Genomic DNA, 14,157 nt, shown 5'->3' on the forward strand with positions numbered 1-14,157 from the left:
GCTTTTATATCGCTACAAAAAATACACTTTTTGAGATTTCTATTTATCAAAACACTGCGAGAAAAATGTAACATGGTTTGCAAAAAACAACACTGAACTGTTGTCAACTGTGATGATAAATGTTCCTTGAGCACCAAATCAGCATATCAAAATGATTTCTGAAGGATCATGTGACACTGATGGCCTTGGTGAGCATAAGAGACATCTTTCACAAACATTAAATAATCTTACTGACCCCAAACTTTTGAATCACAGTGGGATTCTTTGTCCATGCTTCCATTTAGTTTGTTTTGACTGATTTAAAACAGTTCACCTGCTATTACAGTTAGCATCTGAATGGATAAAAATCTCTGGAATGTGTCATAATGCCTACTTCATGAAAGTTTGGACATATAAACGTTATTTTTTTATTCATAAAGAGATATTAATATACTGAGTACTATTTTTTATTTTATAAAATACTCTTAAATACGTTTCCCCCCCTAAAATAATCAAATATGTACACGCATAGCCTTGCATAACAGGATGTCACTTCCTGATCAAAGTGCAAAAACTATTATTCACTTCTGAGTAACACTTTTTTTGTCTCAGTCATGCATGAATTTGTAAAATATGTTTTTGAGGGTGGGTGTATGATGTCAAACAAAATGCGTAAATATGCAGACTTGTTGATCCAGTTAATCAGCCTTCAACTGATGACAGAAGTACTTTATATAACTGAAATGGTTACTTTCCTTTTGGCAAGAAGGATCTAGTTTTACGTTTGTTACTGTTATGAAAAGTTTAGTTGTCAGCCTAACCGATAAAAGTAAACCTGAAAGAGAAGTTTGGCACACTGCAAAAGGACGCATAAATTTATATTTCTCATTATCCCGTCTTTAATCATTGAAATTAATAACCTCTTATTAAAAATCATACACACTGAAGATAAAGATAAATACAATAATGTCAGTTAACAACACAAATAGAAACAATAAGTTGTTGCACCCACAAGATATGACTAAAAAACCTAAAGGAAATTCGCAGGCATCAACAAAATCTGAAAAGGAAAGGAATTTTCCTCCGCATGGAAAAAACACCGAAATTATTCATATTTTTTCCTGGAGACAAAATAAATCTGAAGTTCCGTGTGTATTTTCATTATAATGGGTTTGTTATGATTACCAGCACAATAATGCGTTTGTCTGGCAATGACAGATATTTCCTTCTTCAAAATGAGTCAAAAAGCATACACGGACACAAGTATGAGGATGTCATATATAAAACCATTTGTTACATCTCATTCTGAGAGACACAGATAATAATGATAATCAAGATCAGTAATGTGATGCAGTCTAACCAGCAAGACATTTGCATCTAGATTCAAAATATTCTTCCAAGTCAAATTATGTCCCCATCTGGCATTTACTGTCTTTAGGCATCAAACGAATTTGCTTCAGCACTATGTAAAATATTTAATGAATTTATTAGAAATATACATATACATAGATTGACTGTCATCAGAAATCAAGGCACAAGAGAACAGTTTGGGTCTGTGGTTGTGAATATTGGGTGACACAAGCACCCTTTTCACCACTAGACTCATTTACACATTCACAGTAGAGAACAGATGAGCTGATCCCTAATGTCCAGCTCCACTGTATTTAGAAAAATGTTATAAATTAAGAGATTTCACTGCGTACTAAGGGGTAATGTAGTGTGAGCTCCAAAAGAGTAATGCCATCAAACCAGAGACTATAATCTCTATAAAGAAAAAGAAGACTTCAGAGCTTGCAGGAGGCCTGAGCTACTTTTGAATTTGTCCTTCTGTTGAGTGAATGACAGATATATGAGCCAGCGTCCAGCAGTTTGGGCAGGTTCACTCCCTGAAACAAAGAAACTACAGCTTAGATGTGTGGTATAAATTATTTATTTATTTATTAAAAAAAAGAAAAAGATAATTATTTGGTTTATTCCCAGAGGCCCAGTAATGTATTTGTGACCACTTTCCACCCATTCTCTGACCCCACATGTTCCTTGAGCACCAAATCAGCATATTAGAATGATTCCTGAAGAATCACATGACATTGAAGACGGGAGTAATGGCTGCTGAAAGTTCAGCTTTGGCATTTATTTTTTTAATTATTTTTATTTTATTATAATTACATTTTCAAATTTATTTAAACAGAAATCAGTTATTTTATATTGTAATATTTCATAATATCACTGTTTTAATGATCTTTTAATTCAGATTAATGCAGCCTTGGTGTGCAAAAGAGACTTCTTTTAAAAACAGTTTTTTAAAAAACTCTAACCAATCCCAAAATTTGAACAGTGGCATACTTTATAGAAAGCCTGTGAACTAATGAGAAGTTAAACCATAATCCAGCAAAATGTGTCATGATTTTATGTGTGACGTTCCCTTTTAAAGGAAGTTGTTTTGGGTCAGGCTGGTGTGATTATGCATTTACAGATCAGAGAATTTTCTGATAAATTTAACTGTGAGATTAAATTTAAAATGTGACACAGACACAGTCCTGTACTTACAGTATGGATTCCCAGTCCGTGCAGCATATAGACCACATCTTCCGTTGCAACATTCCCAGAAGCCCCTTGGGCATAAGGGCAGCCGCCCAGCCCTGCAACAGATGAGTCCACGACACTAACCCCATTCTAGAAAAGAACACATGAAACAAAGGTGTGTTGTACTTAAAAAGTAGTTTCTCATTTTAATAATGTGAAAAATGAAAAGGTAAGAGCGCATGGTATGTATGCAAGCCATTTGTGTCACTAAAGTTTCAGTAGAAGGGCGGGTCTCGACAGACTATAAACCAGTATGAATATACTAAAAACATAAGTCAAGACAGGCAGGCAGAGAGGTACTTGACATTTATTCCACACACTTCCTTACCTGTAATGCTACAAGTATGTTAGCGAGTGCTTGTCCGTAAGTGTCATGACAGTGAACTGCTAAAGCCTCCACAGGAACCTCTTTCTTCACGGCATTTAACATCTCCGTCATGCCACCTGGAGTGCCCACTCCGATAGTATCGCCAAGTGAAATCTCATAGCAGCCCATGGAATATAGTCGCTTAGCAACTTCTGCCACTTTGTTCGGTGATACCTTCCCTTCATATGGACAACCCAGCACACATGACACATAGCTGGGAATAACAGAGCAAGAGAAGATTTTTATATGGAAAAGTAACTAAGACACTGAAATGTGCAATCCGCAGGTGTCTTACCCTCTCACAGGAACCCCCTCTTGATTGGCTGCTCTCATCACCTCCTCAAAGCGCACAAGACTCTCCTCCACTGAACAGTTTATGTTCTTCTTACTGAAGAGCTCTGATGCAGCACCAAATATTGCCACCTCTTTTGCACCAGCCTTCATCTGAAATTATACATAATATATATGACTGACGCCAAACTTTTGAATTGTAGTACACTAGCAGTTTTGAACAGTAAGTTTTTTTAAAGAATTCAGTCAGTATAATTGGGTTTTTTTGGGGGAGGGGGATTATAGAAATGAATACTTTTATTTAGCAAGGATGCTTTAAATTGATCAAAAGTGCTGATAAAGACATTTATAATGTTAAGAAATATTTCTATTTCAGAAAGATGCTGTTCTTCTGAACTTTCTACTCATCAAAGAAACCTGAAAAAACTCTACTCTGCTGTTTTCAACATAATAATAATAAATGTTTTTGAGCAGCAAATCAGAATATTAGAATGATTTTTGAAGGATCATGTGCCTGGAGTAATGATGCTAAAAATTCAGCTTTGAATTCACAGGAATAAATTATATTTTAAAATATATTCAAATAGAAAACAGTTATTTTAAATAGTAAAAATATTTCAAAATTATACTGTTTTTGCTGTACTTTGGATCAAATAAATGCAGGCTTGGTGAGCAGAAGAGACTTCTTTAAAAAACATTAAAAATCTTACTGTTCAAAAACTTTTGACTGGTAGTATATAAATAAACATATTTAATATAGCACTAGCACATAACAATCTGTGTTGTAATTCACTCACAGCAGCCTGGAAGCCCTTCAGATTAGGGGTTAGAACAGGGTAGTTCACGCCAGGTTTCTTTTGGAGGCCACGCATCACTTCCTCTTGATCAGCCATCTGCCAATCAAATGCAGCCAGTCCCTCATAATTCTCTCTCTTTATAGTGTTTTATTTTATGTTGTGAGGGTTTGTTTATGAAATGTTTGCAGGATTTGATGGCATATGCTGCATCTCACCTGAGGGACCCATTTAGGAGAAACAAAACTTGTGGCTTCAATGACAGGAAGTCCTGCCTCTGAGAGCATATCAATCAGATGGATCTTCACCTCTGTTGGAACGATGGTCTGATGGATGCAGAGTTTGTGATTAACAGAAATGATACAACTCCTATATTTCACTTTAATTGGTTTCCACAACTTTTCCATCATCATCTGTGACACATTTCAATGACCTTTACTACTTTACGGATTTTCATAACTTTTCCTGACCTGGAAAACACACCTTTGAAATTTCATTATACTTCCAGGACAAACCTTCTGAAATAACTATTCATCGTGTGTCAACAGGATTTGACAGTTGGAAAACTTGAAACAGAAGTGTTTAATTACACAGCACAGAGCAGTCATGCTGGGTGTTGATGCAGGTTCATTCTGAATCATAGAAAACTCTTCACCTTCTCATTCTGAAGTCCATCTCGGGGTCCAACCTCTACAATCTTAACCCTCTCTGGGAATGAGATTGACTGTGTGGCAGACACACTGACCTGTCAGATCACACACACACACACACACACACACACACACACAAACAGAGACAGACAGACAGACGCACGTACGTACGCACGCACGCACGCACGCACACACACACACACACACACACACACACACACAAGTAGACAAATACACACATGCACGCAAAATAGTACACACATGAAGGCTATGTCATTCGTAACTTAATAATTTTAGGTAAACACAAACCACGTAATATCGTCACATTCAGAGCAGCACGCGCGTGAACTTACGGATCTGAGTATTGCGGCAGCAGCGGAGCGCAGAGCGGGTCCGTGAACCCGAGCAGAAGCGAAAGGACCTGTACCAACTCTCATCACGAGCGCCGCCATCTTCACACGCCCCCAGTCGCCCTGACGTCATTAGCTCGTTTATGGATTTAGATCTCGCGATAATACGGGATCAGATTTCGAGAAGCTCGTCAGCGGCTCTAAAGATGAATGTTTTTCTTGTTTGTCCAAAAAGTAAACAAATCCAGGAGGTCGTGTTAAATATTGGAATTAAGGTAGAATAAGTTAATTTATTCCCCTTTTAAAAAAAATTCTGGTTAAATGCCAACACTGCATGTGTATAAAATATATCTTCTTTAGACCAAATAATCAAAACACAAATAATGTTACGTCAAAATAAGACAATCGGCAAAGATGATATATCGAGAGTGAAACAGAAACACATATATTCATACATACAATATTTTATTTAGACAATGTTTATGTTGAGCGTGTGACTGGTAACAAATATAACTCGTTTTGTTTTAAATAAATAAATGAGTCTGTTACACATCACACAAAGTAGGTCACGTGGACTCCATGCAGCATAGTTTATTAAATGACATATGTAAACCTTGGCATTAACTAAAGTTGTAGTAAACTAATGTGAAAACTTAAAACTGCTGTGAAAAATTGAAGTCAAAACTAGAACATCGCAGTTTTTCTAATTACAGAAAATGCTGTCCCATTGTATCAGCCCTGTATCTAAATTAAATTTCCGCACTGTCATTCTGCCCATAAATGCCTTTTTGAATTAAACTAAATATACTTTAAGTTACAGAAATATACTCGTACTTTTATAAAAGCAGTTATATTTTAATACTTTAGATTTTCAATGAGAAAGTGTTTTTATTTGTACAAAAACGCACAATCATTTCCCTTATGAATTTTAACAGACCTTAAACTGCCAGGAAGACAGCTCTTGCCCATTCTACGTTTCACACACAACCACAAGCATATCATCACTTTCCACTGGTTTCCTCGTCGCTGTCCTCCACTTCCTGGATTATGAGGTCTGCTCCAGAATCTTCTGCGAGATCATCATCATCCATGACCCATGCAATTTGCCTGTTCTCACTCATGTCCTCTTCCACACCCAACAACAGGCCTTCCTTGTCCTCATTTTCATCAGTCCCATCTGTGATCAACTCACTGTAGCCGCTCTCTTGAATGCAAACATCACACAGCCTGTATTTGCGGGTTCCTTCGCTTACCACCCGCCCAGTGACTTCAGTTACATGCCGTTTGCACTTCCTGCACACCAGTTTACGGGCCTGATGGATCTGTGGAACACAAGTGATAACACAGGAGATGTTTAAGATATCACATTAGTTGTTTTTTTTTGACAGCCTGAAAAAAAAAAAAAAGGTAATTATCTATAATTACATCCACTACATTTGATTTGATTCAGCCATGACTTAATGTGATCACACACAGTACAAGATATGAATAAATGACCAACAGCAGCGTGTGGATGTACAGCCTGTGGAGGTGTTAATGGACCAGACATGTGTGAAGCTGAGTGTATTTCTCACCGTCTCAAAATGGCTGCGCAGGTGTTCCAGGCGAGTGAAACGTTTGCTGCAGGCCTGACAGGGATAAGGACGCTCACCTGTGTGACAGCGGAGATGACGCTTCAAGTCGGCCTTTCTCTTTACTGTGTGCGTGCAGAATGGACATTTGTAACGCATAGAGGGAGTGGAATCTGAGACAGAGAGAGGCAGACATTGACTGTTAGACCCCTTTCATGCATCACCACATCAGATGACTATTTGAAAGCTTATTTAAAATCAAAACAGCTCTTGTTTACTCTGAAAGCTTAGAAACATACAGTAATAGAGAGTCAGAGAAAGAATAAGTGCAGGGGGAGGGAGAAAAAGGCCTAAAGGAGAAATGTTTAGCATTTTTAACTTCTGTCCAAGTTTTGACTGTTATGGCCCTTATTGCAAAATGGCATTGGGATTTGTGCAATATGAACATAGAAAATGTTTTAATAAATGTTTTTCTCCTTCATCCTCATGCATAAATGTATGAATAGATTACACATACATACATACATGCATACATACATATATGAAGGCGGAATTTATTTGATCAAAAGTACAAGGAAACAGCATTACTGTACAATATTATTACAATTGAATAAATAAATAAATAAATGATTCCTGTGATGGCAACACTGTAAAAGTGAATTTTTCACAAAATTCTTCACAAATCATTCTAATATGCTGATTAGGTCTGGAAATTTTTTATCATCACTGTTGAAAAGATTTGTGCTGCTTAACATTTTTGTGGAAACTTTGATACTTTTTTATAATGATGTATTAATGAATGTAAAATTTAAAAGCAGCATTTATTTGAAGTTGATTTTTTTGTAACAATAAAAAGTTTTTTACTGTCACTGCTGATCATTTTAATGCATCCTTGCTAAACGTAAGTATTCATAAAAATAAAAAATAAAACTTGCTGACCTCAAACTATATATTTACAATATCTGCAGTTTTGTGCTCACCTTTATTAAACACCCCAACAACCCCAACAATAGACGGAAGGTTGGCGTACAGGTCGTCTGCTTTCTGAGAGCAGTGTGATACCACCCCCTGCAGGTCAATGAGAGAAGTGTCTTCTGTTACCAAGCGACTGGTGGCAGTTCTTTTCCTGCTTCCTCTTCTTCTGCGTTCAGGGAGCACAGAGCTGAATTGCTCCTCCTCCATTTGTGCCTCCAGACTGGACTGTGGAGAAGAGTTCTGCTGAAGCCCTGACGGCTGTGGGCTTGTTCCTCTGAAGTCCTCCTGCGTCTCATCCTCCTCTGGTTGGTCCCAGAGTCTGGTCTGAGAGCTCATGCTTACATCACACAAGTTGGACGGCTCGATGACATTCTCACGCCTGTCCTGAAGTGGACTGCTGTCCGACAGACACAAATACCGATTCTCATCGTCCTCTTTTGTGCTGATTTCAAGGAAAGATTTAATGAAGGCCTTGCAGTAGGAAATGACGTCATTCATCTGCAGGTAGCTGGCGGCTGACATCACTTCTATCACATTAGAGCTGTTGAGCTCCAGCTGACCAGAGTAAATGAAGTCCAGGATGATGGCAAAGATCTCAGGGCTGAAGACATCAAAAGAAGCACTTACAGACTCTAGAGTGTCTTTAGCTCCTTGAGACAGCAACATCCTGAAATACCCACTGCTGCCATACAAGACGTTACGGTGTGCGCGGAAAATCTGACCCTCCACCAGCACGTTGCAGTCACAGAACAATTCCTGCTGTCGTTGCTGGTCCAGCTGCTTTAGCAAACAGCTCTGGTGAATGGCTGACATATCTGCACTGGTCCATTTGTGAACAGGCCTGAAAAAAGAAGTGGGACAACTTGAGAAAAAAAACCTCATATATATATATATATATATATATATATATATATATGAAAGAATGAGTAATTAACTAATATTCATTATCCTATTTTACATTACTCCTAGTTTGTATGTGCAGTGTTGTGCTTTCTGCTTTGTGTGATGTAATGGCAGCGATTTTATTTCACGAAGAGGCAGCTAAACTCCGCCCACTGTGCTCTGATTGGATGACACATCTGTCAATCATGTACATTCGCTGTGGAAGGGGCAACACCCGACTTTGCGCATCGGGTAACGAGGGAGAGAAGCAGGGAGATAGAAAAAGAGAACTAAATACAGAAAGATGGAGGGAAGAAGAGAAACGCCCGTTTAAAACATGAAAAATATTTGAATAAAGAAAAATAGGCGACGCTGTTGCTGTTAAAATATCTTATCATTCGTTCCCCTCACAGCAAGCGCACACAAATACAAAAACTGGGTTACAGTACCAGACGTATATAAATAAATAAATAACCAACCCAATTAACACAAAGCCATAAATAACATAGCAATAGAGAAAATGCTAGAAAAGTCAGTTATAAAATTAGTCACTGCGCCCTATATGTGCAAAACGCCCGTCGGAGAAAGAAAGTAATACCTGAGATAACGCGCGCACACGCCTGGGATTCACTGAAAGGACATTTAAACATTCGTTTCTTACATTACGAATCAAACCTGTCAGATAAGGGGAAAGAGGCATTGGGGTGGTTTCTGACGGGAGCCCTGTCGTCCGCGGAGAGCCGCCCACCGAACCGACCTCAGCTGGAAACGCTCCAGACTAGATTTTAAAACGCAAAACACCCGGCTTTGCAAGCACCTTCATCGCCTTTTCGTATTTCGGATCACCTGAGCTCGGGCGACCCGCGGGTTTGCGCTGAGCCTCGCGCTGGTCCCCGTCGCCCACCCTCTTCACCCGGGCACCGTTTCCCCGGTCTCTTAAACATAATACTCACAGATGCCCCGCGTCACCCGCACTCCGGTACGGTCGACATGTCCCACTTTCACAAACCATCTCCATTTCTTAGCCTACTTTGGATATATTTCTCCAGCTTTTGTTATCAGGGCGAACGGCTTTCACTTCCTGCTTTGCCCGAAAGACCGAAACCCGTTTGTGCTGGAAAAACGTTTTGCTGACGTGGGTGTCCGGTGCGCCCGGGACCGGAGAACCGCTTAAAGCACACGCGCCCCGTACAGCAAACCCGATACATTAATATTAGCAGGTTCTGGCCTTGAAAATGAAAAAAAAAAAATGTCTCATTTTATGATGTTTTTCAGCACTTATGTTGACCCTTTCGTCTAATAGGAAACAGCGCCATTGATTTGACAGGGCACGATGTTCGTTACAGTCGAGTCTAACAAGAAGCCAGTGTTGAGAGAGAAAAGAAAAAAAAGAGAGAGAGAGAGAGAGAGAGAAAAAAGGGGGGATTTAGACAGATTTGTTAAATGAACAATCAGTGCAATGCTGAAACCAAAATTACAGTAAAAAAAAGTTAACCCTTATGGACACACAATAACGAGAACACAGAAGTTATTTCTAAATAAGCGAAATAATTTTTTATTATTTTATACTGTGAAGGAAGTATAAATAATTCTACATTAGAAATGAGCCATTCAGTGTACTTTGATAAAAGTGAGATTACATGAAAATGGAGGACATTAGAAAACAAAAGAGACAGATTAAAAAAAAAATCATTTGTTTAGCTTCAAGTTTCTTGTAATATAATGATTTTACATATAATTATTACAAAATGAAAGACTTCATGGTTCCACTTTGGCTTTGTTTTTTGTTTTTTTGCCATGAGTACAATTCCCTTATTTCCCTAAGAAACATTCTGCATTCATCCAGCTTCAAGACTGTGTTCCATTACCGAATCCTGTGGGATTCTGGGATTGCCAGCGCCACAGATCCTCACCTGTGTGATTAGAAAAAAAAAGTCTGATTAATCATGAGCTGTCAGAACTTCACACCCCATTACACTCTTATCTACTTATGCACGTTGGAGAATTAAAATGATTTCAATTCACACTTACACATCCTCTCCAGGCCGTATTCAGCCTTCCAGCCCAGCTCTTTCGCCGCCAGAGTTGGATCTGCATAGCAGGAGGCCACATCACCGTTGCGTCGAGGTGCAATCTGATAGGCAATCTGGAACCAGAAGAAAAATACTAGCACTGAAGAGAATATCAGATCCGAAAAAAACAACAACACAAAACAAAAAAATTTAAGCCAGTATAAACGTCATAATGAGATTTCATTAAGGCTAAACAAAATGTGTGTATAAATATATATACATAAAATGCATATATAAATATATATGCACTTGGACCACAGCAGGTTTACGCCTCACCTTTCGACCTGAAGCTTTTTCCATGGCATTCACCATCTGCAGCACTGAGTAGCCTGTACCTGTACCCAGATTATAAACCTACACAGAGACCAGCACAGAAATGTAAAACTGAGAAAAAGGATGTGAAAATGGAGTACATTAAAGAGGAAGAAAAAAGTATCATACTTTACACCCACAGTTGTCCTTCAGTTTCCTGACGGCAGCAATGTGCCCCTTTGCCAAGTCAACAACGTGGATGTAGTCTCTCACACCTACCCAGAAAAATAAAATGGAAACATTCCTATTAACTGAAATAAAAACCAACATAACTAGGAATAAACTGAAAATAAACACTTTTAATACTCCAAAACTAACTAAAATAAAATAATTTTTTTTAATACAAAATAATTTTAGTTTTAGAGACATAGCTATAATAGTTATTAAACTTGAAACCTTTACAGCCCACCTGCATTAATCATGCAAAAATGATAGCAAAAATATTAGACATAGCTTAGAAATTTAACAGCATTAATATTTGACATGATAATTGTTTTAATGATAGCACATAAAGTAATAAAATAAAAACTGAATAAACTGAAACTAGAAAACTCTGACCAAAAAAAAAACCCACCACCAACTAAAACCTGTGTTATTTTAGTATTATTTATATAAAAAGATTTCTATTTAGCTTTAATTTATTTTTATCTCAATTTTAGTCTTATTTAAATAATTTTATTTAAATTAGTGGCCAAGGCAACATTCCTAAATTTTGTTTCAGTTTTTCATCTAATATTTATATTTTCTTTCAGCTTTGTTTAAATGAACCAAAAAAAGTGTTTAAAAGATTTAGTTAACAATAATGACTAAAACTAAAAAAATTAAAACAAATTGAGAAAATAAAATAAAAAAACAAAACTGGTATGTAAATCAGAAATATCTCTCATCACCTGTTCCGTCAGGTGTGCTGTAGTCATTTCCAAACACATTCAGATGTTTTCGTCTGCCAACAGCCACCTGCCGTACACAGTGAGAAAGAACAACATCTGTTACAATAAACAGAGGCACGTGCACACACACACACACGGCTCTTCTAGACCTTAAGTGTTCAGACGGGTTACCTGGGCAACATAAGGCAGAAGGTTGTTTGGGATTCCCTGTGGATCTTCACCAATCTGTCCTGAGATGTGAGCACCAATGGGATTGAAGTACCTGAGCAGCACAGCATTCCAGTCCTGCAAAACATTTTATCAGTCACAAACCTGCCACACAGAGTCAAAAGTGTCATAAGAGAGCAGTCAGCTACCTTCTCTGCCGTGCACTGGTCCCTGATCATTTCCTCGATGAAGTACTTGGTCTTGCCATAGGGGTTTGTGCAGCCACCCACTGGATGCTGCTCATCAATGGGGAGTTTCTGGGGGTCTCCATAGACAGTGGCGGAGCTGCTGAATACCAGATTACGCACTCCATGAGACTGCATCACCTGATTCAGACACACACACAGAGCCACAGCCAGTAAGGCATACCTTAAGCACTAACATGCACACACAGACTCCAAACTGTACTGAATCTGTAAGAATCAGTTCAAAGATTCATATGGACAATCCATGCATAAAAATGATGCATAATGACAATCCATGCAAATACATAGCAACAATTTAGACACATTTCTTACCTCCAGCAGATTGATGGTTCCTGTGAGATTGACTCTGTAGTATCGTAAAGGCTGTTCTACTGATTCACCCACAGCTTTCAGTCCTGCAAAGTGCATCACTGCATAGAAGGAGTGCTGGGACACAGAGAGCAGAGAGGAAACAATCAACTCCGTTAGCCACTAAGAGGCGCTGTTACACATTATTTCACCAGGCAAGTTCTAAAAGCAGGTTTCCAGTCAGGTTTTGTCAAGAAAAACCATGTCTGTTATTACTTTATTTCTCTAGATCTATCAAATATAAATAATAATAAAAAATAAAAGTATAAAACTATAAACAATAAAATAAAAATAGCATACATATTGTGGGTAAAAAAATAAAAAATATATACAAAACAATAAAATAGAACATAGACATGTGGCTAAGTAACAATAAAAATAATAATAAAATAAATGTATAAAAAATGAGAAGAAAACAGGAGATATAAAAAGATTGTATATTTATTTTTACCATTTTAAATATTTTCTCCAATCCAGGTTTATCCAGAAGGTCCAGCTCATGGAACTCAATCTGAGTATTCAGAAACTTCTCTATTCTCCGCAAGCTCTCTGGAACATCACCCTCTCCTCAACAAAACAAACATCCACAAAGAATGACAGACATAAAAAAAATTACATTAGAAAATACAGTGAACTACGAAAAACAGAAAACATTCATTTAAATATAAAAGGTTTGTCCTAAATTTAAAAGCAAAATTAACAATATAATTAAAATTAAATAAAATATATATTTTAAGCAAAACATATTTTTTAATTAAAATTAAATATAAAACTAATGCATATTATTTATAAAATATTTAATTTCAAATAAAAAATAAAATAAAAAGTTTAGTTACTGAGACCATATATTGCTTCACCCAGCAAATACTAAAGTCCACACAAGGGCTCACTGTGTGTGCAGGATATTTCTGAGGCTCTTTGTAATGCAGTGAGATTTACTGTGTGTTCAGAATACCACCAAAGCCCTTCTTCACTATGTGTGATTTATTGAAGCCTGTTTACCTCTGACAGCATTGCTGAAGTTATCGATGACCACAGGGTGATAACCAGCCTCTATCAGCTCCACAGCACAGTGGCTGCCAATGTATCCACCTCCTCCTGACACCAAGATCTTCTGACGCATGTTGAGAGCCTTCAGCACAGATTGAAAGATAGACACACAAAGGGGATTATTGTAATTACTGGTTTATTGTTAACAGGTATGTGGGTGTGTTCTATTCTTACTCGACCTGTACGTGAACTACGTGGCTTTACCTCCACCTGCAGCATCCTGTTTCACTTTATATGAATGGAGCTCTTTCATTAATGCGAAGCACATCGAAGCATTAAAAAGTCACCAAGATCCCCAAACGTTCAAGAGGCTAGTTCAATTCAGTCTGACTACACTGGTATAACTTTACACTGACTACATAAAACACAGTAACATTAAGACTTTGAAAGTCACCTGACTGGAGGAATAAAGTAAGATCTCTTAGCTGTCAGAACAAAACAAACAATGCAACATAATACACCAGCTCGCATTCAGATGTATTTACACTCACCGTGCTGAATGGGGATCAATATTGGGGAAACCCGCGGGTGACAGCAGGCAGTTCAGTGACAGGCGAACAGTTCACGGAGTCTGTTTGGTTTATTCATTCTCGCTTCCTGGCTTCAGGGACACGTGGAAGTGTGTGAAGC

At 37.8% G+C, this 14,157-nt stretch overlaps 3 protein-coding genes across 8 annotated transcripts; all 3 read right to left on the reverse strand.

Annotated features, from left to right (window-relative positions):
• Positions 1 to 1,446: 1,446 nt before the first annotated feature.
• Positions 1,447 to 5,172, reverse strand: hmgcl (3-hydroxy-3-methylglutaryl-CoA lyase). Its single transcript, XM_058749631.1, has 8 exons — positions 5,018 to 5,172; positions 4,670 to 4,759; positions 4,233 to 4,340; positions 4,018 to 4,113; positions 3,225 to 3,373; positions 2,891 to 3,143; positions 2,527 to 2,652; positions 1,447 to 1,865 (listed from the first exon to the last, which is right to left on the reverse strand). The coding sequence occupies exons 1-8, from the start codon at positions 5,114 to 5,116 to the stop codon at positions 1,764 to 1,766; spliced, it is 1,023 nt and encodes a 340-aa protein (XP_058605614.1). The 5' UTR covers positions 5,117 to 5,172; the 3' UTR covers positions 1,447 to 1,763.
• Positions 5,173 to 5,314: 142 nt separating this feature from the next.
• On the reverse strand, positions 5,315 to 9,782 carry zbtb8a (zinc finger and BTB domain containing 8A). Of its 5 annotated transcripts, none has more exons than XM_058749625.1 (4): positions 9,396 to 9,782; positions 7,566 to 8,401; positions 6,589 to 6,758; positions 5,315 to 6,336 (listed from the first exon to the last, which is right to left on the reverse strand). In XM_058749625.1, the coding sequence occupies exons 1-4, from the start codon at positions 9,458 to 9,460 to the stop codon at positions 6,016 to 6,018; spliced, it is 1,392 nt and encodes a 463-aa protein (XP_058605608.1). In that variant the 5' UTR covers positions 9,461 to 9,782; the 3' UTR covers positions 5,315 to 6,015. The 5 variants fall into 5 exon arrangements, with proteins under 5 accessions (XP_058605608.1, XP_058605610.1, XP_058605609.1 ...); XM_058749627.1 differs by having other exon boundaries at positions 9,104 to 9,782; XM_058749626.1 differs by having other exon boundaries at positions 8,519 to 9,782.
• A 192-nt stretch (positions 9,783 to 9,974) lies between these two features.
• gale (UDP-galactose-4-epimerase) lies at positions 9,975 to 14,151 on the reverse strand. Of its 2 annotated transcripts, none has more exons than XM_058749369.1 (11): positions 14,019 to 14,151; positions 13,480 to 13,609; positions 12,929 to 13,044; positions 12,442 to 12,555; positions 12,073 to 12,249; positions 11,888 to 12,001; positions 11,717 to 11,783; positions 10,956 to 11,041; positions 10,791 to 10,868; positions 10,474 to 10,588; positions 9,975 to 10,355 (listed from the first exon to the last, which is right to left on the reverse strand). In XM_058749369.1, exons 2-11 carry the CDS (start codon positions 13,598 to 13,600, stop codon positions 10,291 to 10,293), a joined length of 1,053 nt encoding a protein of 350 aa, XP_058605352.1. In that variant the 5' UTR covers positions 13,601 to 13,609; positions 14,019 to 14,151; the 3' UTR covers positions 9,975 to 10,290. The 2 variants fall into 2 exon arrangements, with proteins under 2 accessions (XP_058605352.1, XP_058605353.1); XM_058749370.1 differs by having other exon boundaries at positions 9,976 to 10,355; positions 12,929 to 13,041.
• Between the last annotated feature and the right edge of the window lie 6 nt (positions 14,152 to 14,157).

The sequence above is a fragment of the Onychostoma macrolepis genome, chromosome 17 (assembly GCF_012432095.1).
Source record: "Onychostoma macrolepis isolate SWU-2019 chromosome 17, ASM1243209v1, whole genome shotgun sequence".
Classification (NCBI taxonomy): Eukaryota; Metazoa; Chordata; class Actinopteri; order Cypriniformes; family Cyprinidae; genus Onychostoma; species Onychostoma macrolepis.

Bases quoted from the DNA above. Each gene is read 5' to 3' on its own strand.
- hmgcl (XM_058749631.1), bottom strand. From the start codon at position 5,116: ATGGCGGCGCTCGTGATGAGAGTTGGTACAGGTCCTTTCGCTTCTGCT. The intron at 4,341-4,669 runs GTGAAGAGTTTT...TGCATCCATCAG, and splicing joins ATGGACTTCAGAATGAGAAG to ACCATCGTTCCAACAGAGGT. The intron at 1,866-2,526 runs GTAAGTACAGGA...TCTTTGTTTCAG, and splicing joins ACGGACTGGGAATCCATACT to GGAGTGAACCTGCCCAAACT.
- zbtb8a (XM_058749625.1), bottom strand. From the start codon at position 9,460: ATGGAGATGGTTTGTGAAAGTGGGACATGTCGACCGTACCGGAGTGCG. The intron at 8,402-9,395 runs GTGAGTATTATG...TTCTTTTTTCAG, and splicing joins GCGGGTGACGCGGGGCATCT to GCCTGTTCACAAATGGACCA. The intron at 6,759-7,565 runs GTGAGCACAAAA...TCTCTGTCTCAG, and splicing joins TGTTGGGGTGTTTAATAAAG to ATTCCACTCCCTCTATGCGT.
- gale (XM_058749369.1), bottom strand. From the start codon at position 13,600: ATGCGTCAGAAGATCTTGGTGTCAGGAGGAGGTGGATACATTGGCAGC. The intron at 12,556-12,928 runs GTAAAAATAAAT...TCTGTGTCCCAG, and splicing joins TGGAGAAAATATTTAAAATG to CACTCCTTCTATGCAGTGAT. The intron at 10,869-10,955 runs GTATGATACTTT...GTCTCTGTGTAG, and splicing joins AGGACAACTGTGGGTGTAAA to GTTTATAATCTGGGTACAGG.